The following is a 26,597-nucleotide window of genomic DNA, read 5'->3' as shown; positions in this document are numbered from 1 at the left end:
ATTATTTGACATCCAACCCCACTTTTATTCACTTAGATGGTCCCATATGTCATCCTGTCAATTAAAGCAATTGGACAATAAAAAAAATGTCGAATTATCAAATTTCTCCCACACGGTTAGTTTCGGCCCATCTATTCGCTGGACCTATCCACAAATCTACCTTAATGGGCCTCTAGAATAGACCCAAATCTAAATGGGCCAAACAGGCCCGAACCATTAAAACCTAGGTTTTTAGAGGGTTCCGACCCAACTCGACCGCACTCCCAGCCGGCGGCGCGCACTCTCTCTCTCCCCCCTACTCCGCCGCGCTGGTGGCGCCGCCTCGACCCCAACTGCGGCGGCTGTCTCCACCCCCTCCGGTTGGCAGCGCCCGCGGCCACCGCCACTAACTACGCGCCTGCCGCCGCCGCCGCCAAGGCCTTTGACAGAATATGGGGCACAGCGACGGCGACCACGGTAGCGACCTCTCCGCCGACGATTCCCCGTGGAGCGAGGGGAGCTGGTCCGACGACGATGACGAGGTGCGGCTCTCCTCTTCGAAGGATTTCGACCTTTTTCACCCAATTGTTTGTGGCGTGCTTTTTTTTTTGTTTGTTTGTTTGGTTTGTGAGTAAGCGTTGATGGTTCATCTCCGGTTGTTCGAGCTGCAGGGATCGCTATCCTTCGAGGACAGCGGCGAAGGCTCCGACGCCGAGTCCGACGAACCGGATGCCCCGGCGGTGGAGGAGAGCGACTCTTCTGAGGACGAGGTGAGACCCATCTGCTGTTTGATGTAAAACATCGCCCGTTTAATTATTTCAGGTTTTAATTCATTAACGATTCCGCAATTTCGTGTTCTCTTGTTGCAGGTGGCGCCACGGAATACGATAGGAGATGTGCCGTTGGAATGGTACAAGAACGAGGAGCACATCGGCTATGACATCACTGGTAGTAAGATCAAGAAGCGGGATAGGGAGGGCCGAATTGAGGCCTACCTCAGGAATGCTGATGATGCTAAGAATTGGTGAGTTGCTGCTAGAACTTTGGTTGGTGTAGTTTCAGTAGCTGATGCAGCCAAAAAAACTTTGGTCCGATGAACATAGGATTGGATTAGTCATCCATAACACTACAATTTCTATTTTGCTACATAAGCATCACAACAAAAAGGATGAATGAGTAAATGATGAGGCTGGTAGGATGCTTCATTGCTTCCCTATTTACTGCTTTTTCATTTCCAGTAGGATGCCCTCATTAAGTCTTTTGATTGTCCGAGTCTTGTCATACTCAAAACATGCTAGCTTAAGCTCAATCATGATTTCAGGTAAGAAGGTGCAGCCACATGCGTATTAACATTCATTTTGAATATTTCGTTGCATAACATTTTGTAAAGATGTCGTCGGGTCCAGATGGTAATCTTGTTTTGGCCAATAAAGTGAAAGGTTCTTGATAACCATTACAATTAAAATGTCCATATTTTCCTTGTCGCTCCATTGATTGGAAAATGCATTTTGCATGCACTATTGCTTTGCACATCATCTAATGCTAGCTTAATTGGCTATTAATCTACTTATGAATTTAATTTATCCTCATTGCTTTTTTCCGATTTGTAGGAGAAAGATCTATGACGAGTATAATGATGAAGAGGTGCAGATTACCAAGGAAGAGGCTAAGATAATTAGTAGATTGCTGAAGGGAAAGACTCCACACACAAATGTGGATCCATATCCAGTACGTGCAATAACACATATATTATGCATTTGTATTTAATGCTAAAGTTCATAGCTATAGTAAATGCTTATCGGTAGGGGGCAATGTTGTCTTAATGGGTATGCAATTATGCATGCTGCTATGCTTATGTATTTTATGATAAACATTACTAAAAAAGAATTCCCAACATGTGGCATACATATCTGTACCAATTTAAACTGATATTTTTGCCATTACAAAAATATTAATCTACATTTACTATGCAAAATTCAATGGGGGTTACCTGCATACATCTAGATAGATAGTGTTTCCTCAAGGTTTTTATGGTTCTAGTGATGTATTGAGAGGTAGAGGTATCTCCTAGTGTCTACAAGTCTCAGTAGAGCTATACTTTATGATTAACACTACGAGATACATGTACCTTCCAATACCTCTTAAGGAATGTAAAAAAGTCCTCCAACTATTTATGATTATAATGTGTGTTGCTCGAAAATGGGCTGACTAATGCCTTATTTTAGGATTATGTTGATTGGTTTGAATATGATGGTAAAGGCCATCCACTTTCTAGTGCTCCGGAGCCAAAGAGGCGATTTGTACCCTCGAGGTGGGAACAGAAGAAGGTATGTTCCTTGTAATGCCCCTATTTGTTTAGTTATGTTTTTCAAGATATAAACAACTGTGTAGATGTTTATTACCGAGTTCAACTTGATTAAAAGACAAGATAGATGAATGCATATTCTATATGGAATAATTTATTTTCTTTTTGCTAGAGTGAAATGAATGCTGGCAGGTTACAAATATCTTTTTTAGTGAATCAAATTCATGAATACAGGACAATGAGGTGTTTCTTGTTTTCTTTTATTATGTTTGCTCTATTGCACTATCTTCTGTTTCAGCATTTGGTATTCTAAATGAGTGCACATTGCAGTTAGTCTTTAATGATGCTACATGCACTCTTATTCCATTGTGAAGATATTGTTTTCGGTTAAAATTGAATAAGCCATACCAAATGCCTCAATTGTCCATAAGAATTTTTTGTTAACTTCCGTCTGAAATACATTCGAATTTTTAGTGCATGCTGTCATGTTTCTGGCACGCTATTGAACTATTAAACAGTTGGCATTGCCATTGAGATAGCCTTGTAGCTCATGTGGTCTTTTGTGCAGGTTGTTAAACTTGTTAGAGCCATTCGTAAAGGATGGATAAAGTTTGATAAGCCAAAGGAGGAACCTAACTTTTATCTCTTGTGGGGAGATGAAACTGATACAGCAGACAATAAGCGGCAAGGCCTGAGCTACATTCCTGCACCCAAACCAAATTTGCCAGGTACCATGCTACAATTGCGTAATCAGCCACAAAATGTTTGGACATGAACATTTCCGTGCCAGCAAAGTTATTTAGTGCAGTTGTGCTGAGCACTCATTATATTTCAACTTATATCCATTCTTATAATGGCGTTAATTTGCATATTCAGGTCATGAAGAGTCATATAATCCTTCTGTTGAATACATTCCAACACAAGAGGAGATAGATTCATATCAGCTTATGTATGAGGAGGACAGGCCAAAGTTTATTCCACGAAAGTATGATATCTACATTGTTATTTTAGTTCTCTTATGTATGTCTTAAATATATTTAATATTTTATCTGTTGGTTTTGTCAGATTTGATTGTCTTAGAAGTGTACCTGCATATGAGAAGGCACTTAGGGAAGGCTTTGATCGGTGTCTAGATCTTTATCTCTGCCCTAGAACACGCAAGAAGCGTGTAAGTAGAAACCTCTTTTCATGAGGACATGTGGTTCATTTTTTACTTTTCCTCCATTTATCAATTTGGACCATTCTTTTTTTTTTGTCATTTTCTAGTACGTGTTGATTAATTTATAATCTGCAGATAAACATTGATCCTGAGTCACTCAAGCCAAAGTTACCCAGTAAAAAGGATTTGAGGCCATACCCAAGAACATGTTACCTTGAGTTCAAGGGGCATAATGGTCCAGTGAAGTCTCTTTCAGTTGAAGCAACTGGGCAATGGATAGCATCTGGTACTATATTCATTTTCTATGAGCCACATGCATATATACGTGCAGAATATTCTAATGATTCAGGTGTTAAAAGATCTGGCATTAACCAATGCACAAGATTTGAAGGATTAGGTCCTTTGACATCCATGATTGCACGAGTTTATTGTAACAGTTACTTCTAATGTAGGTTCATCTGATGGAACAATTCGTGTTTGGGAGGTTGAAACTGGTCGCTGCATTAAGGTTTGGAATGTTGGTGGTGTTGTTCACCGTATTGCCTGGAATCCTTCACCTGATAGACACATTCTTGCTGCTGTTGTGTAAGCTCATGCTGTCCCCTTTGATGCTTTTCCTTTCTTTGACCTTTATGTATTCTAAATTCCAATCTTCCATCTTTGAAACAGAGACCATGATCTGCTGCTTCTTAATGCTGAGGTTGGGGATGAAGACGCTCAAATGAAGACAAAAGGGCTCCTCCAAATCGAGGAACTGGCTCAGGAAGAGGATAATGGTAAGATAAACTCAACCAAGCAATTCTGCTAATGTTTACAGACTCATTCACTGTTTCTGAATTCTTCATACTATTTCTATATTGTAGGTGATAAGAAACCAGCTGTCAAGTGGGTCAAGCATGAAAAATTTGATGGAATCATGTTGATTCATCATAAGGTAACCGGGTAGTATTACTTAAAATATGACTTCCTTTTAAGTTAGCAGCTTGTCTTTCTCCTTGCTTACCATCTACTTTATTGATCAGGCTGTGTCAACTGTAGAGTGGCATTTCAAGGGAGACTATTTCACCACAGTTGTGCCAAGTGATATCCTTTATAAAGCATGCAATCTTGTTTTGTTTTATTGCAAGTGCACCTTGGCAGAATAACAAATATTAAAAACATACTTTTTCTAATTCAGTCTTCCCACTACCAATCAGAGAACTGATGACACTAGTTATGGAAGTACCTTTTTGTGACCTTTTAAAGTCAACAAGAAGAACCTTTAACCACTAATTTAATTGCTATATACCGGAAAGTTACGAAGTGTAATATACTAATATGATTTTTTGTCTTATCAAGAACTTACTCTTTACATTTTTGTATAACCATGCTAGACATTCAAAACAATAACTTCGGTGAAAACAAATATGGTTTGATTGCATGCATTCTTGATAGTGATTATTTGCTGGCTGGATGGAGTACTATCAGTTACAGTCTACAGCAAAGGTCCCATGTAAATTAGCTATGTTCTTTGTTCAGGTAGGGGCATGTGCTTTCTATTCTTTTGCATGTCCCCATATAATGCATAATTATAGACATGCATCTTCATTATGATTTTATTCAAGTGTATTCCTTAATTCCTGCTTACGTGATTCAAGAGCTGTACTGTTGCATCAGCTCTCTAAGAAGCATTCGCATCATCCTTTCCGTAAATTGCCAGGCCTTCCTATTGCAGCAGTGTTTCATCCAAGTCAAAAGATGTTCTTTGTGGCCACTAAGAAATTTGTTCAGGTTTATGATCTCCAGAAGGCACAGTTAGTCAAGAAGTTGGAGTCAGGTGTTCGTGAGATTTCCTCCATCTCGATACATCCTGGTGGTAAGTTATATGTTAGCTGTATGTTAATTAACTAACTGCTAGATATTTGGGGCAAGAGTTGCTTCACATTGCATTGTCCTAAGCAATAAATCACTTGTTTATATCAGTATTATTGCATTACTATTGAGTTGATTGGTGCAGTGATGATCTTTTATAATTCTTTCATTTAGGTGATAATGTTATCGTGGGCAGCAAAGATGGTAAATTGTGTTGGTTCGATACTGATCTATCCACGCGACCATACAAGACATTAAAGTATGATTCTTATCTTATCTTTAAACATCTTTTCTTTTAGGAAATCTATAGATTTTTTTTAAAAAAATGTTTTCTGTGATGTCTTACAAAGGTAAGCATCATGCCAAGCGAATTTGCTCTTTGCTCAGAAGGAATGCTGTCAATTCTGTTTGAGGTTCATGCAAAAGCTGATTTATTTCCTACTAAAAAGAAGCTGAAATTCAATGTTGTTTCCATTACTTTTATCATTACTTATTGTCCTATCATTGTTTGCTGAGTTTTTTTTTCTGCTAACTTAACATTGATGTTGTGTATTTCAAAGTGTTGTTATGTATCAAATACTTGAATATGGACAGCATGGGTCACATGTTTTTGCTGTGTGGTGCCATTCTTTCCAGGAAAATATTCCGGGATGAAAACAAGTTCTCTGCAGTCTTAAAAAATTTCACACTAATTATAAATTTATCATAATTTTGAGTATTTATTAAATTTGAAATGTAAAAGGTTAAAAGCAATGAAACATTGATGCCTTCTCTTAATTCTAAACCTAGCGTAAATAAGCATAGCCTATGCCCTATGCATTTCCAAACATGGTGCATAAGGTTCTGCTCCAATGAATTATGCTTTGATTTGGATTAAAAGGGATAGCTCTGACTAGATTTTAATAATTCTAAGGATTCTCTGAGAGGAGAGCTACTAGTTAGTGCTCAGGAATGTCTTCCCTTGTTCCATCTTACTCATTTACACCTTACATAATCCATATTTTTTCAGAAAGATTTTCCAGTTAGTCAAAGGATTGGCTATTATTGTTTGTCATCCAACTATGACTCTTCTCTTTTTCATGGTTCAGATCACCTTTTTTTTTTTACTGGGAGATCGCATTATTATGCCCTATGATCTTTTGAACTCCGATATTTCTATTTTGTGCTGTTGTAACTCGTTTGCTTAATTTCAGGAACCACTCGAAGGATATCACTAATGTTACTTTTCACCGGAAATATCCTCTTTTTGCCTCATCCTCAGAGGATTGTACGGCCTATGTATTCCATGGAATGGTCTATTCAGATCTTAACCAAAACCCACTTATTGTACCATTGGAAATTCTTCGTGGTCATTCAAGTTCAGATGGAAGAGGTACATATATATCTAGTGTCTTTTTTAATTTGCATCCTCTAACATGTCCTTTTTCCTGTACACATTTCTTTACATACATGTATTATTAGCTTTTTGTTGATAAAATGTACTAACCACATATATTCCTAAATAATTAAGTCAATACTGAGTTGAGTTGATCGAGTAATCTTAGAACTGTGTGGATGCATTGCTGCAAATTGAAGATAAATATTTTATTTGTTCTCTCCTTTTTGCCTTTTGGGAAGAAGTTTCTTCTTGTTGTTTCTTCTAATTATTAGTGATATCTTTACTGCATTAGTTTAAAATTCTTTGAAGGATGCCAATAATGTTTAACTCATTTGCTTGCTTTATTGTTGCACTTCAAAATTCTTCAAGTAATTTTGGGCACAATATCTAATCATCAGTTGTGCCTTTGTTGGTGTGCAGGAGTTCTGGATTGCAAATTCCACCCAAGACAGCCTTGGTTGTTCACTGCTGGTGCTGACTCTGTCGTTAGGCTTTATTGCGACTAAAGGTGCTTTCGAAAAAAAAAACAATAGATGGTTTTACAAGGCAATGCAATATGTCTGGTCTTTCTACGGGCTCGTATACGATGATGGATGGTGTATCATGCCAAACACTTAACTGGAGCCAGGGCACGTGTTGAGCCATCTGTGCTGCCTAAATTTTGGTTCAAATTATTTGTACCCTATTGTTATTTTAGTTCTGTAGTAACAGTGAGACATGCAGAGTGTTCCAGAATCGTGGCAAAGGTAGGTGTGTACTAGGATAAACAGATAAGGAACACCGAGCTAATCTATGCTATTCCAAAAGAGGTTTTGTGCTGTCACAAGCTTTTGTGGTCTCTGAAGCTGAACTGAACTAAAAAAGTAGTGATATTGGAAGCTTGAGTTCGACCCAACTTAGGTGAGTTATAGTGTTCTTCAGTTTGCTAATGGTTTTTTATGTGTTCTACATGCTCTGTAACCGAGCCTGCAGAGAGCCTTGTGGAATGCTCATTGTCTCATTGTAACAATATGATGATCTCAGGATTAGTGTCTGCGTACGCTTCTAGCTCTGGCCATTTACTTCTTCTAGAACCTTCTACATTCTTCTCTTCGCACTGCAAATTCTAAGCGAGTGAAATGGTCGGTCAGCACATAAGTAGGGTTCGTAGAATGATGGAAATTTATGTGCATGTACAATTTGGCCGTAGAAGAAAGAATACAACGGTTATAAGCAAGGGATTATCAAGTCCACGAGGAAGAAGCAGAGGCAGGCAAATTACATAGTATTATACGGATTATAAAGAAGAAACCACCACCATTACACTAATACACACAAAGCTCGATCAAGCAGCTTAATTAATTTCTTCCACATGTACGACATGCATCCTCTCCTCACTCCGTGATCAATTTAAGATGATTCTTTGCAGCTCCAGCTCGACGACGATCCATCCGAATTAAAATCATTTGACCTCCTGGATCTCGTCCAGGGCGTAGTTGTTGGTCGACACGCCGGCGTAGTTCACCTTGGCGAACCGAACCACCACCGGGTAGCGAGTGTTGGGATCCTGCATCCAGTCAATTCAATTCAACCATTAATTGATTATTATTCATTGCTTAAAAGTATTTCTTCCTTTTGATTATCGATTGGAGTACTAGGAGAATTGAACTGATTCATGTGAAGGCTATGAGATTTGTACGTACCTGATCAACGGTGACGACGGAGCCAGTGCCGTTGTACCAGTAGGACTCCCTCCTCAGGATCTTCACCTGCATCCATCCATGAACACATTGCGTGATTAGTTAAACGTTAATACAATCTAAACAACGCAATTAAGGAAGCTAATATCATTAGCTAAGCAACCAACGCTCACCTTGGTGCCTCTCTTGGGGCCAATGGGAGGCGGCTTGGCGGCGGCGGGCTCCTTGGTCGCCACGGCCGCCTCGGCCTCCGCCGGCTTCTCCTCCGCCGCGGGCGGCGGCGGCGGCGGCGGCGCCGCGGCCTCCTCCTCGGCGCGGACCACCACCATCCTCCTCCCGACCCTGTTCGCCGCGAAGCTCACGCGGCTGGCCCCGCCGCCGCCGCTGCCGCCGTTCCCGCCGGCCAGCAGGAACCTCGAGGTGGCCGACGCCACGTTAATGGTGCTCGCCATCGCCGCCGCCGCCGCCGCCGCGCTCGTGTGGATTTCGAATTCCAAGTGAAGTGGGAGCAGGTGGTGGAGGTGGAGGAGGAGAGTGAGGCGTAAAATGGCGCGGGGAGATTATCTGCAGCGGAGGCTGGCGCGGGTTGGATTTCGGCCAGTGGGGAGGCGCCGCGTGGCGCACCTTATCCGCCGGTGCGGATGATGTGGATAACCTGGCGGCCATGGGATGGATTCGCTGCCATAAGTGGAGATCGCGAGTACTAGCATTTTCTTTTGATTTGCGATATAATTTGACTTGGCGCAGATCAAGTGAGTCGCGTGCTTGCGTGACATGTGTACTTTTGGCAACTCATCCGAACATGGGAGATATTTTCCGGCCTGTCTAGGGAGCGTAAAATTCTGAAAAGCAATTTGTTAGTAGCCGGTCTATGAGAATCTTGAAAAGTTGGGTTTTTCGGTTTCTGAATTCTAATTTATTTTCTGGATTTTACAACTACAGCTTCTTAGAATTTGGACCAAAAGCTAGACTATTTGGGGGAGCTTCTGATTCTGGGAGAAGTTACAGTAGCTAGAAGCTCCTCCAAATAGGCCCTAAGATTATAAGAAGCAGTCGATTGATAGTTAGCTTCTTCGTTCTAGAAAAGCTAGGTTTTTCGGCTTTTGGCTTCTACTTCGTTTTCTGGATTGTACATCTACTATTTCTCATAATCTAAACCAAAAGCTAAACTGATTGGGGACCTTTTGATTCTGGGAGAAGCTGCAGAAGTTAGAAGCTCCCCAAACATACCCATTTGTTTGGTGGAAGGTGAGGGTCATTGACAAAGTTCATATTACGCAGTACACATATGGTTGTTACAGGTATGGAGAAAAACAAAGTGTATATGGACAGATAACAATGTTTGTATCATATTCGTCTTTTAGTTTATTTTATGAAAGTAAATATGAATAGCTCGTTTAAAAGTAAATACGAATTATCTTGTATTTTTGAAAATGATCCGACACGAATATAGAAACGAAAATAGGCTTCTAAACTCACGAGAGTATCGTTAATTTGTAAAATAGAATGGATGAGGCATTTGCCATCAACTAAAATCCACAAATAGCCCCAATAGTGTATACAAACCTGCCATATGCATATAAACCTCAATTAAAGAAATGTTAGTATATGCTAGCTTTAAGCAATTTTATTTCACAATTGCACAAGCTGGAATAACTTACAACCGTGTATTTAAATTTTAAGTTATTATGATGTGTGTCACATAACCACAGATTTACAAGTGATAATACTTATGATTTTTTTGATAATAGAATATGGGGTTTTTTGAAATTTACTCTTAAAATCAAGAACATCATGCTTCCTTCTTTCCACGACGATAAACCAACAATTTTATTTCAGCAAACAATGTAGAGCAAAACCAATATTTTCTCTGAATACTTCGTAATTTATAGGACTATACTTATGGAAACTCTTTTTTCTTCAAAGGAGATCGCTACCGGAAACTTGATTAGATCCCATTGGCGAAAAGTTTCTGAACATTTACTCCCATTTATTACGTATCATTTAAATAGTTATAAAAAACTTTTAGAAGACTTACATGGTAGATCAATTTGTTATATATCATTTCAAAAACATGCAAGTTCAAATTTAACATACATTTATTAAAAACTAATAAATATGAATGTGAATAATACAAGTACTAGTTACTCCCTCCGCCCCCAAAATATAAGAACCTAGGATCGGATGGGACATTTCCTAGCACTACGAATCTGGACAAGCTGCATGCTGCCTGTAGCGGTGGTGACTTGATCTTCATTCCAAGTGACATTGACGTGGCGTTTATATGGTATTAGAATTAAAAAATATTGTGACCCATTTGTAGTTCACACAATTTTTGTGAGCCCACATGTGACCCTCTTTCTTCTCCTTCTTCCTCATCCCTCCCTCTCTCTTATCTCTTGCTTTCTCTCCCCCTTTGTAAGGATGTCGCCATGTGTAAGGACGTCGCCTTTTCAAGCAGTCGGATGTATCGGCGGTGTCCACGCTCTAGGTGAAGATAGCGCGCCCTCGACTCGCGTGGGGTGGAAGCGGGGTGGGTTGGCACCGACGATGGCACTGGAGGCCACAGAGGGAGGTGGGCCATTGAGCTGGGGTGGATCGATTGCCGCCGCCGGCCACAGGAAGGAAAGGAAAGTAGAGCTACAACATCAGGGGAGAGTGGCGCCGACTTCTGCCTCACGGCTGCCTCCGACGACGCCATTGCCCCGTGCCGCAGGAGCTCCATCCCGGACGATGACGACATTGAGCTCATCGGCGCTCCTCCTCACATCCTCCTCGGTGCAGCTGCGGAGCTCACCAGTGCTCCTCCTCCAGCCACCGTCCATGGGTCCGCTCATCCTCCGGCCTCGTCGGTGCCGACGATGACAATGGAGGAGGCGCAAGCTCGAAGGGGAGAGAAAGAGAGAGATATGGGAGAGGGAAGGAGGAAGGAAAGGAAAGACGATGACATATGGGCCTCACATTTTTTTGTATGAACTACAAATGGGTTCCACATATTTTTTTAATTATAATACCACATAAACTAACAAGATCAGGTCAACACCGCCACGTAGATGCCACGTCAGCGAAACCGCCCTCCAAAACTAACAAGGAAGTGAAATTGCACCGGCTTTAGTAGTCAGGGGGTCGAGACATCAGGTATTATGGTTTAGTGATACGAATCAGATTCAGTTACTAGTCGAGGGAGTCAAAGTGAACTTATTCCACCTTAGTATCCCTCTAGAAAGCGGATACGTGGGCCTCTTAGCTTATGGGCCCACATGTAAGGCTGTAAATAGCCCGATCAATCGGCCACGTCCGCTTCTTCTCTCTCCCTAGCACGCAACCGAGTCGAGACTAGACAAGGGGAGCAGCCGCCGCGATCCAAGTCCTCCTCCGCCGCCGCCGACGCCGCCATGGATCCGAAGCTGGTGGAGGTGACGCAGCTCTTCTCCCGCTTCAAGGCAGCCTTCGCCAGGAACGACTTCGACACCTGCGTAGACCTGCTGTCGCAGCTCAAGGTCGATCCCCCGTGGATCTCGTCCGCTCCTGCTGCGTTGAAATATTCGATTCTTTTTATCGCTATTTCGTCCAAGTTTGTTCTTGTTTCGTCGGTGTAGGGATTGATCTGCTGTCACGATGGGATGTGTGTGTGTGTGTGTTTTTTTTTTTGCATAGGTTCGATTGCTTCTGGATTCGATTCTAGCTAGGGTTTCTTGCCCGGGAAGGCGGATCTATTCCTAGTTTACAAACGAATTCGACGGATTTCTTTAGATCCGAGTTTGTAGTAAACACATGACCTCCTCGTCTGGCCTCAGTTAGGGTTTTTAATTTTTAATTTTTATTTTTATTTACTGTGGAGAATAAAGAAATACTGGGATTTTACTAGGTTTTAGATTATTATCGAAGTCCAATTCTGATTTGGCACTACAGGGAGGTGTAAATTTTGTGAATTTCATGTGTTGACATGTGGTACCCCTCCTTGTGCAGGTCCGCCTCACCAAGTTCCCCAGCCTTCCTCCATCATTTCAGCAGACACCGAATGCAGTGGAAGAGCTGAAAATTGCGAGTAAGATTAATTGGATGTTTGCTTTTATATTAATTTCTGCCTAAAATGTGCTACACTTGTTACATTTGATTGATTCTGTACATGGTTAGTTACTCTTGAACTTCTCATTTGCACACAATTATAGATCAGTGTATTTCATTGTTAAACTTACATCTGAATATCTGATGCTGAAATTTGGTGGCTGTATTTCATTAGCATGTTTTCCACATGCTTTTTGTGGTCAATATCTTTCCTATCTTGATTCCTCTTAGGAAATTGTGTATGCTTATGTTTTATCGACTCATGATTATGATCTAGCTATTCAGCAATAGACATTTGAGGAAGTATTTTAGCCAGTTAATTTTTATGTAACATTGCAGTTATCCATGACAGAACACATCTCTATCTCTATCTCTTATCTTCTCTACTATATTATAAAAATTGAAGATGTTTTTGCCAGTACTTTGGTATGCCATTTGTGTATGAGTCGGTTTTCAAGTTCGTTCACTTTTGGAAATACATATCAGTATTTGAGTCGTTTATTAAGTTCGTTTGCTTTTGGAAATACAGAGGAGTCGTATAAGATATCTCTTTAAAAGAACTCGCATGCTAACTTGAGGTGATCGGACTCTAATTGCAACTCATGATTTTAAGCGAATTCCCACAGTGAATTTCACTTTAATTAAACTGTATAACAATAATAAGATTAAAATAGCCTTCACCTGTCTAGTACTAAGATAAATGTGTAATCTTTCAGGGGACATCTATGAGCATGCAGTTGTTCTGAGTGTGAAAATTGAAGACCAAGATGCATTTGAAAGGGACTTTTGTCAACTCAAACCTTATTACATGGATACATGGTTAGTTCCTGTCTACACTTCACATCAGTTCTGTTACCGTATATTCAATTGTAGGCTGTCATTTTGATGCACGTAATTTTCTTTTATCTACCATTAGTTTTTAGAAACTAAAAATAAGAAGTAATCAAGGATAATTTGTTTTCCTTTGGCACGAGTTGCGACTGATTTGAGCCTGTACTGGTCAAGTTTAGGCTACCGTGGGTTATATTACCGCTAAAGTGTAGTATGTTGGTTTTTTTATGAAATATCTTTTGATTGAGCAAGTATTAATCTATATTATGTACCAGCATGGTGAACATTTTGTATGCCTCTAAAACGTGGTCATATCTAACTTTGGATGTAAAATTTGATGAACACTTGCATGATAAATAATTCAAGGGCTTGTTGTAATGGTTGTTTTATGTTTTTTTTTCTGTCATGTGATTCTAAATCATTCTGTTTTATGAAGCGGCATAATTCCACCATCACCACAGGAGTATCCAATCTTGGGTCTTAATCTTCTAAGGCTGTTAGTTCAGAACAGAATTGCAGAGTTCCACACTGAGCTGGAACTTCTGCCGGTCACAGCACTTGAAAATCCTTGCATCAAGCATGCGGTGGAGCTTGAGCAGTCATTTATGGAGGGTGCTTACAACCGAGTGTTGAGCGCTCGCCAGGCTGTGCCCCACGAAACATATGTGTACTTCATGGATCTTCTTGCCAAAACAGTCAGGTCAGTATAATTATATTACTGTATTACTGGTGCTTCTCATTTGATGTATTGATTTAAAATTTGTGCAGCCCATAATCCCTTATTTGAATGCTTGTTCTGCACATGCAGAGATGAACTGGCTGGTTGCAGTGAGAAGGGTTATGATTATATGTCAATAGCTGAAGCAAGACAAGTGCTGATGTTCAGCTCTGACAAAGAATTGCACCAGTACATCGCAGAGGTAATTGCTCTTCCTCCCCTCTATTTATGTGCCTCTCGTCAATTTACATGATATAAACCCTGTATTTAATGTGGTGTTACAGGAGCACCCTGAATGGGAGGTAAAGGATGGTTCCGTCTTCTTCCAGAAGGCGAAGGAGACCCAGCCCTGCAAGGAGATACCATCTTTGCAGGTTATCAACCAAACGCTCAGCTATGCTAGAGAGCTGGAGCGGATTGTATGATTTGTTAATGAATATCATTTGAGATCATTTGGGACGGCATGTTCATGCTATGTACACATCAGGTGTCACGGTTGAGATGCGCATGTTGCAGCTTTGAACGTTTGAGATGCCCATGTTACCTTATGATACTTTTTTTAAAAATTTCATTTAATGGGCTGGATCTGTGTCTGATGTTTGGCTGCCCAGTAACTCTGATCGTGTTTTGATATGTCAGTTCGTGATCAATTTACTTTGCTGAATAGCTGTCCTGAAAATGTTCAGTATTAGTCGTGAATTGCAACTGCAAACTGTTGGGCTTATGATGATGAAATGAGATCGTACTTATTTTGATGATCATTGTCAGTGTACTCTGATGGAGGCTCATAGTGACACCTCGGAACAATGTTGGGACAGAAAATGTGGTGAGCGTTTAATTTGTTGAAATTCCAAAAATTACTTTTGATCATATGATAGCCGAAGTGCTCCATTGCATGATCAAAAGTCCAAATTGAACCCCAATTATTATGGTATTGATTGACGGTGTTTTTTCTTTGTCACGTAACCAACCCGGAAAAAATTTTCTCCGGGGTGCCTCCTCAAACCCCTATATGTGATGTCCCTCTTCAGATTTGATGCCGCAGCCCGTCGTTCTGCTGCCGGCGCAACCAACGCCCATCGACCTGCAAACACCACTTACGATGGCGAATTTGGGTGGCTGGGACGACCACACATGCAACAATCAAATGGATTAGAAATGCCATCCAAGTTTCAGATTTCTTCACCGGTCCTAGTCATGCCATCGTCAACGAAGTCATCTTAGGTCACTCACCGGAGTTATTATTGCACCCTGACAATCTCGATCTTGGTTGGATAATCCTTTACAGAGAGGCTTTACAGAGAGGCTAAAAGGGTCAAGTTCAATCGAACACCAATTATCACGAGCAAATCAGCGAGTGGAAATAAGACTCTTAATTGTGTTAATAGAAAGTAGAGAGTATCTTTTGCCGTGGACTAGATTTACTCCCTTTATATTCGGTTGTGGTAGGAGGACGCTAATGAAACTGGGAGATCGCTAGTTAGCGCGCGCTCCGGCGGCGCACATTTTGTCCCAGAAGGCCAAGTGCCGCTGCACCGGCGCGCGCACGCCTCCTCCACCTTTTTTTTTTCGTTTTTTTGCCTTTTTTTTCCTTTTCTTTCCTACTTTCTTTCTGGTTTTTTTTAATCTTTAGCATGTTTTGAGTTTGAAAGTTTATAATTTTTGAGTTGAAAATTTTCAAATCTGAACCTGAAAGTTTTCAAATCTCGAGTTGAAAGTTTTTAAATCTTGATTTGAAAGTTTTTGAATCTGGAGTTGAAAGTTTTCAAATCTCGATTTGAAAAATTTCAAAATTTTCAAATCTTGATTTGAAAGTTTTCTAATCTCGAGTTGAAAGTTTTCAAATCTTAAATTGAAAGTTTTCATTTTTTTTAAATCTGGACTTGAAAGTTTTCGAATCTCGATTCTCGAGTTGAAAGTTTTTGAATCTGAGTTGAAAGTTTTCAAATCTCAAGTTGAAAGTTTTTAAAATTTAACTTTAAAATTTAAAACTTAAATCGAAAGTTTTCAAATCTAACCTAAAAAAATTTCAATCTGTTAGTAAAAAAAATCTCTTAAAAAATCTCCAGAATCTTTTCCCTAGTTACTATCATTAGTGTTAAGTATATTAACTAATATAGTAGTTAAGACTAAAGGGGGAGGGGGGGGGAGTGCTAGCAGTCCCATGAAACTGAGGGTCTGTTTGGTACAGCTCCAACTCCTAAAATTTAGCTCTAGTAGTTAGTTCTGGAGTGGAGTCGTGGAGCTGCCTAAACACAGCTCCACAACTCTAGTTCATTTTGTGAGAGAGCTCCACCCAGCTCCACTTCCAGTTTTGGTGGAGCTGAAACTGTTTGGCTGAGCTCCAGCTCCAGGAGGGGTGGAGCTGGAGCTGGAGCTGTGCCAAATAGGCCCTCCTACATTTTGAGGAACCAAAACTCCAAAAGTGGACTGCTACCTTTTTTCCTTCGGAATAAGTCCATCTTACCTCCCTCATCTCTTGCACTTGGATGAATAACATCCCTCAACCGGAAAACCGGGTATAATACCTCCTTCTTCTCTAAAAACCAGAGCAAATCACCTCCCTCGGCGGTTTCGGAGGCGGTTTTGTCCTACGTGGCACTTACGTGGCGATGGCCCCTCCATTGACTAGCTGAGTCAGCTTATAGACCCCACCTGTCAGCAACCCCCTATCCCATCTTCTTCCTCACGCGGACGACACTAGCGGCACGCCGGCACGAGGCTGCTTCATCCCGAAACAGAGAGAGAGGAGCTGGACCTCAGCACGTCGCGCTTCGTCGTCTGCCGCACCGGCACCGTCCCCTCCGGGCACGACTCGTCGTCGTTCGTCCACGCCATCGGGAACACGACCTCCTCCTCCGCCGCCTCCCCATGCGCCGCCGCCGCACCACCAACCTTGGGCCTCTCCTCTGGCTCCGGCTCAACTTGCACGCGCACACAGCTGTCACAAACACGATCAATAAACGTCGCCGGAGATAGAAATGATCACTGCAAATTGAAACAAAAATGAATGAGCTTCGGGTGGTCGAACGCCGGTTGCAGGTGCAGCGGCACGCAGTCGATGACATCACCGTCGGGGCTCTGAATGCAACCATGCACAACACGACATCCAACCACCTCGAGTCTTTGGTACGATGGCGACCGGTGCTCCGACGTCGTCTGCCACCGCCGCCGCTCCCTACCGCCGCCGCCACTGCTCCGGCCAAGGTGGAGAGAGAGGCCGTGGGAGAGAGAGAAGGGAGAGAGAGAGGGAGGAGGAAGAAGGAAAGGAGAGTTTGCACTGACATGTGGGTCCCACCACGCTGAGTCAGCTCGTCAACGGGTCAACGACGCCATGTCGGACGAAACCGCCAGCCAAACCACTAAGGGAGGTGATTTGCTCTGGTTTTCAGAGAAGAAGGAGGCGTTATACCCGGTTTTCCAGTTGAGGGATGTTATTCACGCAAACGCAAGAGATGAGGGAGGTAAAATGGACTTATTCCTTTTCCTCCCCTTCCCTTCTCTGGCCCAAGTCAAGCTGGCCTAGGTCAGCCCAAGCCAACCCAGGGCAGCCCGGCCCACTTGTGCCCCAACTCTATCCATTCCACTCGAGCTTCTCCTCTCAAGGTCGCCCCGCCACCGCACTACACTTCTCTCCTGCTCTTCCACCGCCTCTCCCCGGCCGGAGCTGGGAAGGGGAGGCGGAACCCTAGCTCCGCCGCCCACGAACCAACTCCGAAATTCGCCGCGTCCGATCCTCCTCCTCCGAAATTGAAGGTAGGAATGGATTCCCCATTCCCGCGCCCCCCTTTCCCCTCTCCTCCCCAACCTCACGGCCCGCCGGAATTCGCCGGCCGCCGTTCTCGGCCGCCCCAGCTCAAGCCGCCACTACCTACCTCTACTCAGTGCTCGATCTTCCTCGCTGGAACCCGCCGGAGCGCCGCCGCCTCTCACGCCACCGCCGGAATCGGCGTCCCCTCGCCGGTCCTGCTCCCCCTTCGCTGCTGGCCACCGGCGGCCTTGAACCGCTGACGACCCCTGTAAACCGAAGAAAAACGAAGCAGTCTCTTCCTTTTGAAATAAAAATACAATTTCTCTGGTTCCTCTGGTTCAGTGACCAACTGACCATTCGAAAATCTGCCACCTGTTCCCAACTCATTGAATTATTATCCCGAGTCCATCCGCACAAGTTTCGTCTCAATCCGAGCATCCATTAACACAACCCCCAAATTTTGATTCTTAGGGTTCGCTGACCGTTAAAGCTACAGAAATTTTCAAATTTCACCATCTAACCTCTTTTGATCCTAAACGGCACCTTCCGAGGTTTTAGTGTTTATTTGGATTTTATTTGCTTAGCTCTTTAATTGTGTATCGATAGATTACGCCATCGGTTCAGGAGAAGGGTCAGAGTTTGCTGTTGATGCATACGCCATCGCTGCTGCAGGAGGAGACGTTTGGTACGACTACGCTGAGCCCAAAGGCAAGTCATCTCCCTTTATCATAATTTGAAGCCAATTGTGCTTGCCTTGAAGTACGTTTTAGGGTGCCTTGAAGCATACTTAAAACCTTTCAAAATGGCAATGACCAGTTATCTCATATTGCTATATACAGCCATGCCTTGTTGTTGAACCTGGTATATCCTTGGTAACCCTTGTACAACATAACATGTGATGTTTACAGTTTAGTTATATCACTTCATGTGTTCAGATGGAAATGTTATGGTTCTTTTAAAGTTTATAAGGATAAACCCACTTATACTAATATTAAGTGGCATAGTTTACGCCCATACGTTTGACCGAGTAATTAGACTTGAATGAACACATTTCCAGTGGATTGAAATCCTATACTAGAATTTCTTCTCTAAAAATGTTTGGAGTGGCGTCTCTCCCTCCAAATCTCGTTTTTTGAAATCCTGCACTAGGACCCCACAACCCGCTCGCTCTTGAAGTGAACCATATATCGGCTTGAGATTGTGCTGAGGCTCTTTTGTGTATGCCTTATGGTCCTTACAGTGTATTGGACCTATTGCATCTTTTAGCTCGTCAAGGTGGTACATTAACTTCAACTGAGAGTATCGGAGTAGGTCCCCTACCCATGGCATTGGGTCTCCCGCACGGTACGCGTTGGGGGCGTGACCCCGTACACGACGGAGATGTTCACGGTGGCCTTCTTGAACACGACCCACCCTTCAGCACGTGGCTGATGCCCTTGCCGCTGCCCAGCCGTGTCTAGGCGTCCTCCTGGAATTGCACCCTGCTCCACATGCCTACCGCTGCTGGCCTCCTTGACCACCTCCAGCGCCGTGCACACCTCCACCTGCGCGTGCCGGATCGTGCGCTCGAATCGCGCCTGCACCAACGCGGCCTTCTCCTCTCCCAGCAGGAATGTCAGCGGTACCCTACGGCCTGCGTGATGCAAGAGAGAAAGAGAGACAGATTTAAACCAGCTCAGCCAATCCCCTCCCGCCACATGCTCCATGACTTATTCTCTTCTATCTACAGCTCGCTGTGACCGGGAGCTCCGAGTTGGCCACTAGCAATGGCATTGTCGGTGAGTTTGGAGCTCTCGCACTCGCCTCCGCTGTGGCACCTTCCCTCCCTCTGCCATCACCGCCCAGGTATACCGGATCCAAGAAAATCGTGGACAGTAAAGCAACCCAAGAGGATCTGCAGCCGCAGGTATCAGCCACAATCCAACCCCAAAGTTTCTTCCTTCCATTTCTTCAGATGCAAACAATTTTCTCGTCAACTGGCGAACATTCAGTGTCAAAACTGAAGAGCTGCAGAGATTCAGTGGCCGGAACAACCACGGAGGAGGACGAGGGAGCCCTTGAGGCGCGGCACGGTGAGTCCGCGCCTCCCTGTGCCCGACCACATCCCTCTCCCTCCTTACGCCGGCACGAATCGCCTCCCTGATGTTGACCCCAATCGACAGCTGCATGACTGCGAGAGCATTGCTCGTATGAGAGCCGCCTGCGAGCTCACCGCTCGAGTTCTTGAGTACGCAGGGACACTAGTCAAGGTAACCCTTAAACATATATGATCCATATATATGTACAGTTTCTTCATCTTCTGCCCAATTTTCATTTGAAAAATTGCTTTGAAAAATATGCAACAATCGAACATGCGTGTAATCATATATCTTATTAATGTGTCAGCCATTGGCGACGACTGATGAGATTGACAGAGCAGTTCATCAGATGATCATCGACGCTGGCGCCTACCCTTCTCCCCTAGGCTACGGTGGTTTTCCGAAGAGCGTCTGCACGTCGGTGAACGAGTGCATCTGCCATGGAATCCCTGACTCACGGGTGCTACAGGTCGAGAGGGATTCATGAGCCCTTCTGCTTCTTACATTCATATATATTTTAGTTCTGTTTGGTACTGATGCTTGGTTTCAATTACTGATCATTCTTCTTGCAGAATGGAGACATCATTAATATCGATGTTACTGTCTACTTGAATGTATGTGATTCCTTTTTCATTCTTCTGTCCTCTTTTCCTTGTCAGTCATCACCATTCAATTCGATTGAAATCATCTGCATTATCTAAAAAAAAAATTCAACATTCAATTTGTTACTCATGGTGTGCTGCTCTTGTGCCATTAATTGACCTGGTTATTGACACATTTGCAGTGTAAAATTAAGTGACATGTAGTGTGTTTACCTAGGGATACCACGGTGACACCTCAAGGACATACCTATGTGGAGAAGTTGATGAATCTACTATGCAACTTGTAAAGGTGTAAATGACCTTGCTGATCTCTGCTGATTGTTTCATGATACGATAATGTTTCATCCTGTATCTGAAGAAACTTATATATTGTTCTGTAACTAACATGCTGAGGGGAATATCAGCCTGCAAACACGGTGCTAGTTTTAAGACAATTGGTCAGAGAATAAGGTGTTAATCTCTCTTACCCATAAATTTCATGATGTCTTTCAGATGAATCAAGTACTAATCAGCATCGATCTGAAAGCACTGAAAAAAGGAACACAAAAATTGATCAGGATGCTGTTTTTCCCAGTAATAAGCAAACATTTTCCTCTAAAATTTACTGAGAAATTTTGTTTCATGTACTTATATATGTAGTATATTATCTATCATACATTTTTTCTGGTGCACTGAAACTCAAATAAGCTGAACAGTAAGTGGAAAAACATATAATGCTGAATTTCAAATGCCATGAATCATAAATGCACTTATCCTGTCAGTGATAGTCCAGCTTCTACAAATAATTTCATGATTTCTGATTTCAGTGAGTACGTGGACGAGTACGGGTACAGCATCGATCCCTTTGTCGGACATGGAATTGGGAAAATATTCCACTCGGAACCGATCATTTGGCATACCTGTAAGTAGCCAATAACCATATATATGTCATGTAGTCTAATTTCAGTATGGTTAATTTCTTACAGACGACAACACACTCCCTAACTAATTGATTTAACATAGATGATTATGAGCCAGGCTACATGGTTGCAGGCCAGACATTCACAATTGGTAGGTAGGTACATACATACATACATGATCTTGTGTTTTGGTTAATGGCTGGGCTGCATGCAATGCAGAGCCTACTCTGTCCATGGGAGGCACCCAGTGCACACTGTGGGACGACGGGTGGACGGCTGTCACGGTGGACAGCAGCCTCACCGCGCAGTTCGAGCACACCATCTTGGTCACCGGCGACGGCGCGGAGATCCTCACCATGCACCCGCGGTGAGATGACGAGAAATTCTACGCAACTAGCACCACTTGCATATCGTGCTGGTCTAAAAGCATCCTTTTCTCAGTTTTCATCTTTCACAAAACAAAGGCAACTCATGATCTGTACAGCATTTTCAAATAGTAGCAAAATGCCCATACTTTGTTACGGGATTAAAAACAAAATCTTACTGTATGCTCTAGAATAGTACTTCCCGTTCAATAATTATGGGATTATTAATGTGACTGACTGGGGATTAGTAGAATCTTTTCAGAATCATTTAGAGACTATACTGCTACAATAATTGAGACAACAAGAACTCTTAATCATCAATGCACCAAAATATTTTTTTATACCCTTCTTTCCTTTTCTCCATCCTCATACAACAAAATTTCCTTTAACAAATGTTAAGAGTCGACTCTGAGCTGTTGTCATGTATAGCAACCATGTTTTTCTTTCCTCTTCTCTCTCTCTTCCAAATTAGCAAATTTACTTGCATGGCAATAAAGAGAGAGATATTACACACGGTTGTACATGCACTCATAGGCCCAACTGCCCTTTTAAAGAAACGAAAAACCCATATTCTCACACGCAGAAGGCGGAAGCCCCAAATGGCCGGACGGGAGCACTTATAACTGACATGTGGCACTCACTTACCAGCGCCACCGGTTTGTTTTAAGATTGGTATAGATCCTAATTTCAAAGAGTGATTAATCATATCATAACCGGAGGGATCGAGTACTGACCTTTGAAGACATTAGAGCCGAAAAGAGGGGTCAATTTACAAAAAAAAAAAGAAAAGAAAATATTAAAATCTCCCCCTTTGACGAGCTAGATGAGCAAGAACTAGGCCCAAACTCTCGACATTCCAAAAGTTAACCTTTGAGCCCTTACCTAAACCTCGGGAAACGGAGGAAGAAAAAAAAATTAATCTTCGGAAATCCCTTTCCAAGAAAAAAAAATCAGTCTTCGGAAATCCCTTTCCAGTTCGAGAATGATCTTTTTTAAGATTATGGAAGCACCTCAAGCTTTTCCTATCGAAAGAGACCACTTGCCCCGTGTAGTTCCCATGAGGCGATCGAGGAAAATTTTCTCAAAGACATGGTGAGGGGATCAACTACCATCGTGAGCATGAGCGGTTAAGAGATATGGAGCTTTCTTCCAAAGCAATTCGAATTAACTCCCCATCCTTAACTATTCAATGTCTCATGAAAGAGGCCATGGTGAATGTTCACTATAATCCCATTGTTGGTGCTAACATCATATCCACAGCCTTTGCATTAACTAGCTTAGGGGACAGACTGTTAGCACCCATAGACAAAACCTTCCGAAGTTCCTCAGGTCTTATGATAGAAGGTTATGGGATTCTATGTGGAGGGCCATTAAGGCACAAGAATGTCAAAGCCCTCCTAGACTTCCACGTGTTCAAAATCCCTGACTTTGATCTTTTAATCGTCCATTCCACATAAAAGCTTCTTCTAGATGTGCCCAGAAGGGAGGACTGGCGGTCTTTGAAAACTCCAAAAATGAGTTGATCCCACAACGAGCCGTCACGGGATGGAGGATGTGCATTGACGTTGGTATTTCTTAACGACATTACTAGAAATATAATTCCCAGCAATGGCGTTGAAATATTCATGATATATTTTACGGTTACAAATATAATCCGCAAGTGCACGGATATAATGTTGTAGTATTTTACCCGGAAGTATTCCAAGGTATCGTATTTATTTAATTCCAATGAGAGATATGATAAGAGAATACTATGCTAATAATTTATATCACTTGTATAAATCAGAGTCTATACAGGAGTTAGGCAATATTTATGGGTAGATCAGAAAAATGTTGACACAAAAGAAGTAACCATATTATTCTCATTAAAATAAAGTCTAAGCTAAATGGAGAAAGAATAATAGAAGAATCATTCATGTACTTCTAGTATATAGTCATTTTAATATACACTTGCTAATATACAACAATGCAGCCAATACCCCCTAACTATGCCCTCCTACTGTTTCGAGAAACCACCCCTGATTGTCAGTTTCTTACCCGTCATGGCCATCCAACCGATAATGAATATGGGGGAGTACCCACACCAGGAAATTGTCTTAGTACTATATACCCACGTAGAGGAATACCCGTACTGAGCTATCACCATCAGCGGCCCACCACTACTGTTATGTGGCATATAATACCAATTAATGATATATAATAAACTAAGCACTATGCTTACATTACTAAATACTACACTATATCGTTGCAGCAGACATAGAGCAATCATCAAAATAAACATTAAATCCACACCATTGCATATCTCTGGTAGGTTAGCTACATTATTATATTGCGACAAGTCTAACATAAAGTCGGTACTTAGATAATATAAATGAAGTAAAGAACTAAAGCTATATAAAGAAGAATATTTCATTGATAATATAAGTCTTACAAAAGAAAGAAGAGCTACTAGAACCATACCCGAAATCTCCTGAAGACTTGAGGAACTAGAAAACTATTTTGTTTATACTCCAGTAGTACTAGAACAAAGTAAATAAACTAGAGAGAGAGAGAGCTCTTGATTCTTCTTCTTCTTCGGTGTGTGATGGAGTGGAGTGAACTGACCTCCATAAATAGACTGCCAATGACGGTTGTGGCAGTTGGAATTGTCGGAAAAAAACCCACAACCGTCATTGGGGAGCAATCATGGACGTTCACATGGAAGGCCGGGATGAGATGCCGCAGCTAGGGTTCGGTCGAACCCCTGGTCCAGCCGAACTTGGGCCGGCCCCTCTAGCCTCCAATTTTGGCCGAGGACTTTCTTGTTGGGCCTTGTTCTTCATGGTATGGTAGTGAGCTTATTTGCATGTGTTAAATTGGATTTGTAAGATCATCCATCCATAAGTCTGCCACTCGGCGGTCATCGATTGATCGTTCAGTTATTTTCCGCTGATTCTCCTCCGTTTATGTAGAGATCTTTGTATTCAAATAAAATTCCAAGTACAAATGGAAATAGATTATTTCTAATAAAATACGCATTGCAAGCATAACTAGTTCTCTTTTATTCCGGTTATATTGACGGTCGAAATTGGTCTATAACGACTGCCAACAAACTCCCCAAACTTGAACCTTTGCTCGTCCCAAGTAAAAGATTTACAAAAACAAACTTAGTTGTTAATTAGGAGTTGCTACCATGCTGTATATCTCAAAGGTATTGGTACAAAGTATGAGTACTCTCTCTCTCGTTAAGCGAGTTAGCACGGTGGCTTACCCATGCGCCTAATACCCGTGGGACACATGCTTCTCCTTGTCTTTAGTGGTTGAGAGATAGAATAGTTAGTAGAGCACTAATCAAAAGTTTTCAAGTAGAGCACTAATCAAAAGTTTTCAAAGTTGCAAATAAAAGCCAAGTTCCTCAAATGATTCTCTCGATTACTCAAAAGTGTATAACTTGCCATTGATGTGCATTCGGATTTCTTCGGCTCCCACATTGATGCATGCGTCTGTCATGCTCAGGAACGACCGCCCAAGGATAAGTGTGGTGTCCTTGTCGGTGTCCATATCCAGCACCACAAAATCCATAGGAATGAAGCAACCCCGGATTCTCACCGGAATGTCTTCAGCAATCCCCGTCAGATAGCGGACCATAGAATCGGTCAATTGCAGCATCATAGGGGTAGGCAAGAGCGTTGTATAGTTCAGCTAGTCAAAAACTACTTTGGGCATGACACTGACGCTTGCTCCAAGGTCGCATAGGGCATGGTCGAAGTGTTGTGTCCCAATTGTATAGTTGATGGTGGGACACCCCGGATCTTTCTTCTTTTTAGGAAGTCGGTTGAGTATAGCCGCGCTACACTCTTCTGTTAGTTTGACGATCTCCGTGGTGGGCTGCGGCCTTTTGTTGCTAATGTTATCACGGAGGTAGAGAGCATAGGTTGGAACCTGCATCGCATCCAGTAATAGGATATTGATGTACATTTTCTGGATTACCTCGATGAAACGGAGATTCTCCCGAGAAGGGCACTGGTCTTACTTATCACGGAGGAATGCATTTGAGCACCTCTCCCAAGTGTCTATGGCACCCCTCTTGGAGTAGAACCACTGTTTTCCCCTCCCAAGTAGGGAGAACAGAAACAGGCGGAGCCTGATGGCGTCCTGGGTCACACCTGCATCCAACGGTATTCAGCTAGCCTAAACACCATGTTTATGCTAGTAAATAATATCACTAACTCTCCCGGGACTCTCACCCTTTCGGATGAACAAGTTGGAGCTAGAGCAACTTATAAAGGTCATTGGACCGTTACCGTAGCATGGATCGACTAGCCTAGGATGAAGCAGATATACAAAGTATATACTACTCATAGAACATATACTAAACAAAGGAATACATATGCTATGAGCATAAATAAATAAAGAAGATAGTTCCATTAATATAACTATAGTCTTACAAGAAGAGTAAAGTACTAAAGACATACTGGAAACTCCGAGAAGGCTGTAAGACCAAAACTCCTCTAGACTTTATTCCTACTAAACTATGGACAACACAATAGGGAAGAGGGAATTGCTCCTTGAGGTGTGTGTTACAAGTGAGGGACTGAGCTCCTTTTATAGGTGGCTTATGACAGTTGTATGTCGGATAAACACCCACAATCGCCATTGGGACTTGGGAGCCAACCAGGAAGCTACACGTGGAGGGCTAGGATGAGGGGTGGCAGAGGCGGTTCGGCCGAACCCTTGGGTGGCAGAGGCGGTTCGGCCAAACCAAGGGTTCAGCCGAACCCTTGGCACCGCCTTTCTCCACTGCCTTTCACCAGCAGATGACAGGTGGGGCCCCTATGACAGTTCCTGGTGTTTTGGCCCCATTTTAGGTCGGTTTGGCTCGACTTGTGGGCCCCTCAATCCGTGTGCTTGCACGTGATTCACCAGAAGTGTGTTTCCTTGTATGTTGGTCCCAT

The 26,597-nt window shown here is 42.5% G+C and overlaps 4 protein-coding genes across 4 annotated transcripts; 3 read left to right on the top strand and 1 right to left on the bottom strand.

Moving 5' to 3' along the window:
* The first annotated feature begins 265 nt into the window (after positions 1-265).
* Positions 266-7,565, top strand: LOC4343071 (ribosome biogenesis protein BOP1 homolog). The gene is made up of 17 exons (NM_001422119.1): positions 266-521; positions 651-749; positions 849-1,003; positions 1,590-1,707; positions 2,205-2,306; positions 2,853-3,012; positions 3,161-3,269; positions 3,350-3,452; positions 3,579-3,729; positions 3,896-4,028; positions 4,113-4,219; positions 4,307-4,377; positions 4,466-4,526; positions 5,071-5,298; positions 5,469-5,553; positions 6,488-6,666; positions 7,093-7,565. The coding sequence occupies exons 1-17, from the start codon at positions 432-434 to the stop codon at positions 7,176-7,178; spliced, it is 2,037 nt and encodes a 678-aa protein (NP_001409048.1). The 5' UTR covers positions 266-431; the 3' UTR covers positions 7,179-7,565.
* Positions 7,566-7,792: 227 nt separating this feature from the next.
* LOC4343070 (photosystem I reaction center subunit IV, chloroplastic) lies at positions 7,793-8,880 on the bottom strand. Its single transcript, NM_001422118.1, has 3 exons — positions 8,525-8,880; positions 8,355-8,420; positions 7,793-8,218 (listed from the first exon to the last, which is right to left on the bottom strand). The coding sequence occupies exons 1-3, from the start codon at positions 8,801-8,803 to the stop codon at positions 8,114-8,116; spliced, it is 450 nt and encodes a 149-aa protein (NP_001409047.1). The 5' UTR covers positions 8,804-8,880; the 3' UTR covers positions 7,793-8,113.
* Positions 8,881-11,667: 2,787 nt separating this feature from the next.
* On the top strand, positions 11,668-14,549 carry LOC4343069 (26S proteasome non-ATPase regulatory subunit 8 homolog A). The gene is made up of 6 exons (XM_015792556.3): positions 11,668-11,851; positions 12,321-12,399; positions 13,136-13,238; positions 13,687-13,950; positions 14,059-14,170; positions 14,253-14,549. The coding sequence occupies exons 1-6, from the start codon at positions 11,747-11,749 to the stop codon at positions 14,391-14,393; spliced, it is 804 nt and encodes a 267-aa protein (XP_015648042.1). The 5' UTR covers positions 11,668-11,746; the 3' UTR covers positions 14,394-14,549.
* A 3,057-nt stretch (positions 14,550-17,606) lies between these two features.
* On the top strand, positions 17,607-21,941 carry LOC4343067 (methionine aminopeptidase 1B, chloroplastic). The gene is made up of 11 exons (XM_066312611.1): positions 17,607-17,724; positions 18,326-18,427; positions 19,449-19,625; positions 19,725-19,968; positions 20,105-20,266; positions 20,370-20,411; positions 20,617-20,688; positions 20,758-20,849; positions 21,206-21,300; positions 21,402-21,449; positions 21,518-21,941. Exons 3-11 carry the CDS (start codon positions 19,486-19,488, stop codon positions 21,667-21,669), a joined length of 1,047 nt encoding a protein of 348 aa, XP_066168708.1. The 5' UTR covers positions 17,607-17,724; positions 18,326-18,427; positions 19,449-19,485; the 3' UTR covers positions 21,670-21,941.
* The last annotated feature ends 4,656 nt before the right edge of the window (positions 21,942-26,597 follow it).

This window comes from Oryza sativa, chromosome 7, assembly GCF_034140825.1.
Source record: "Oryza sativa Japonica Group chromosome 7, ASM3414082v1".
Classification (NCBI taxonomy): domain Eukaryota; kingdom Viridiplantae; phylum Streptophyta; class Magnoliopsida; order Poales; family Poaceae; genus Oryza; species Oryza sativa.
This window is presented reverse-complemented; position numbering and strand designations above follow the sequence as displayed.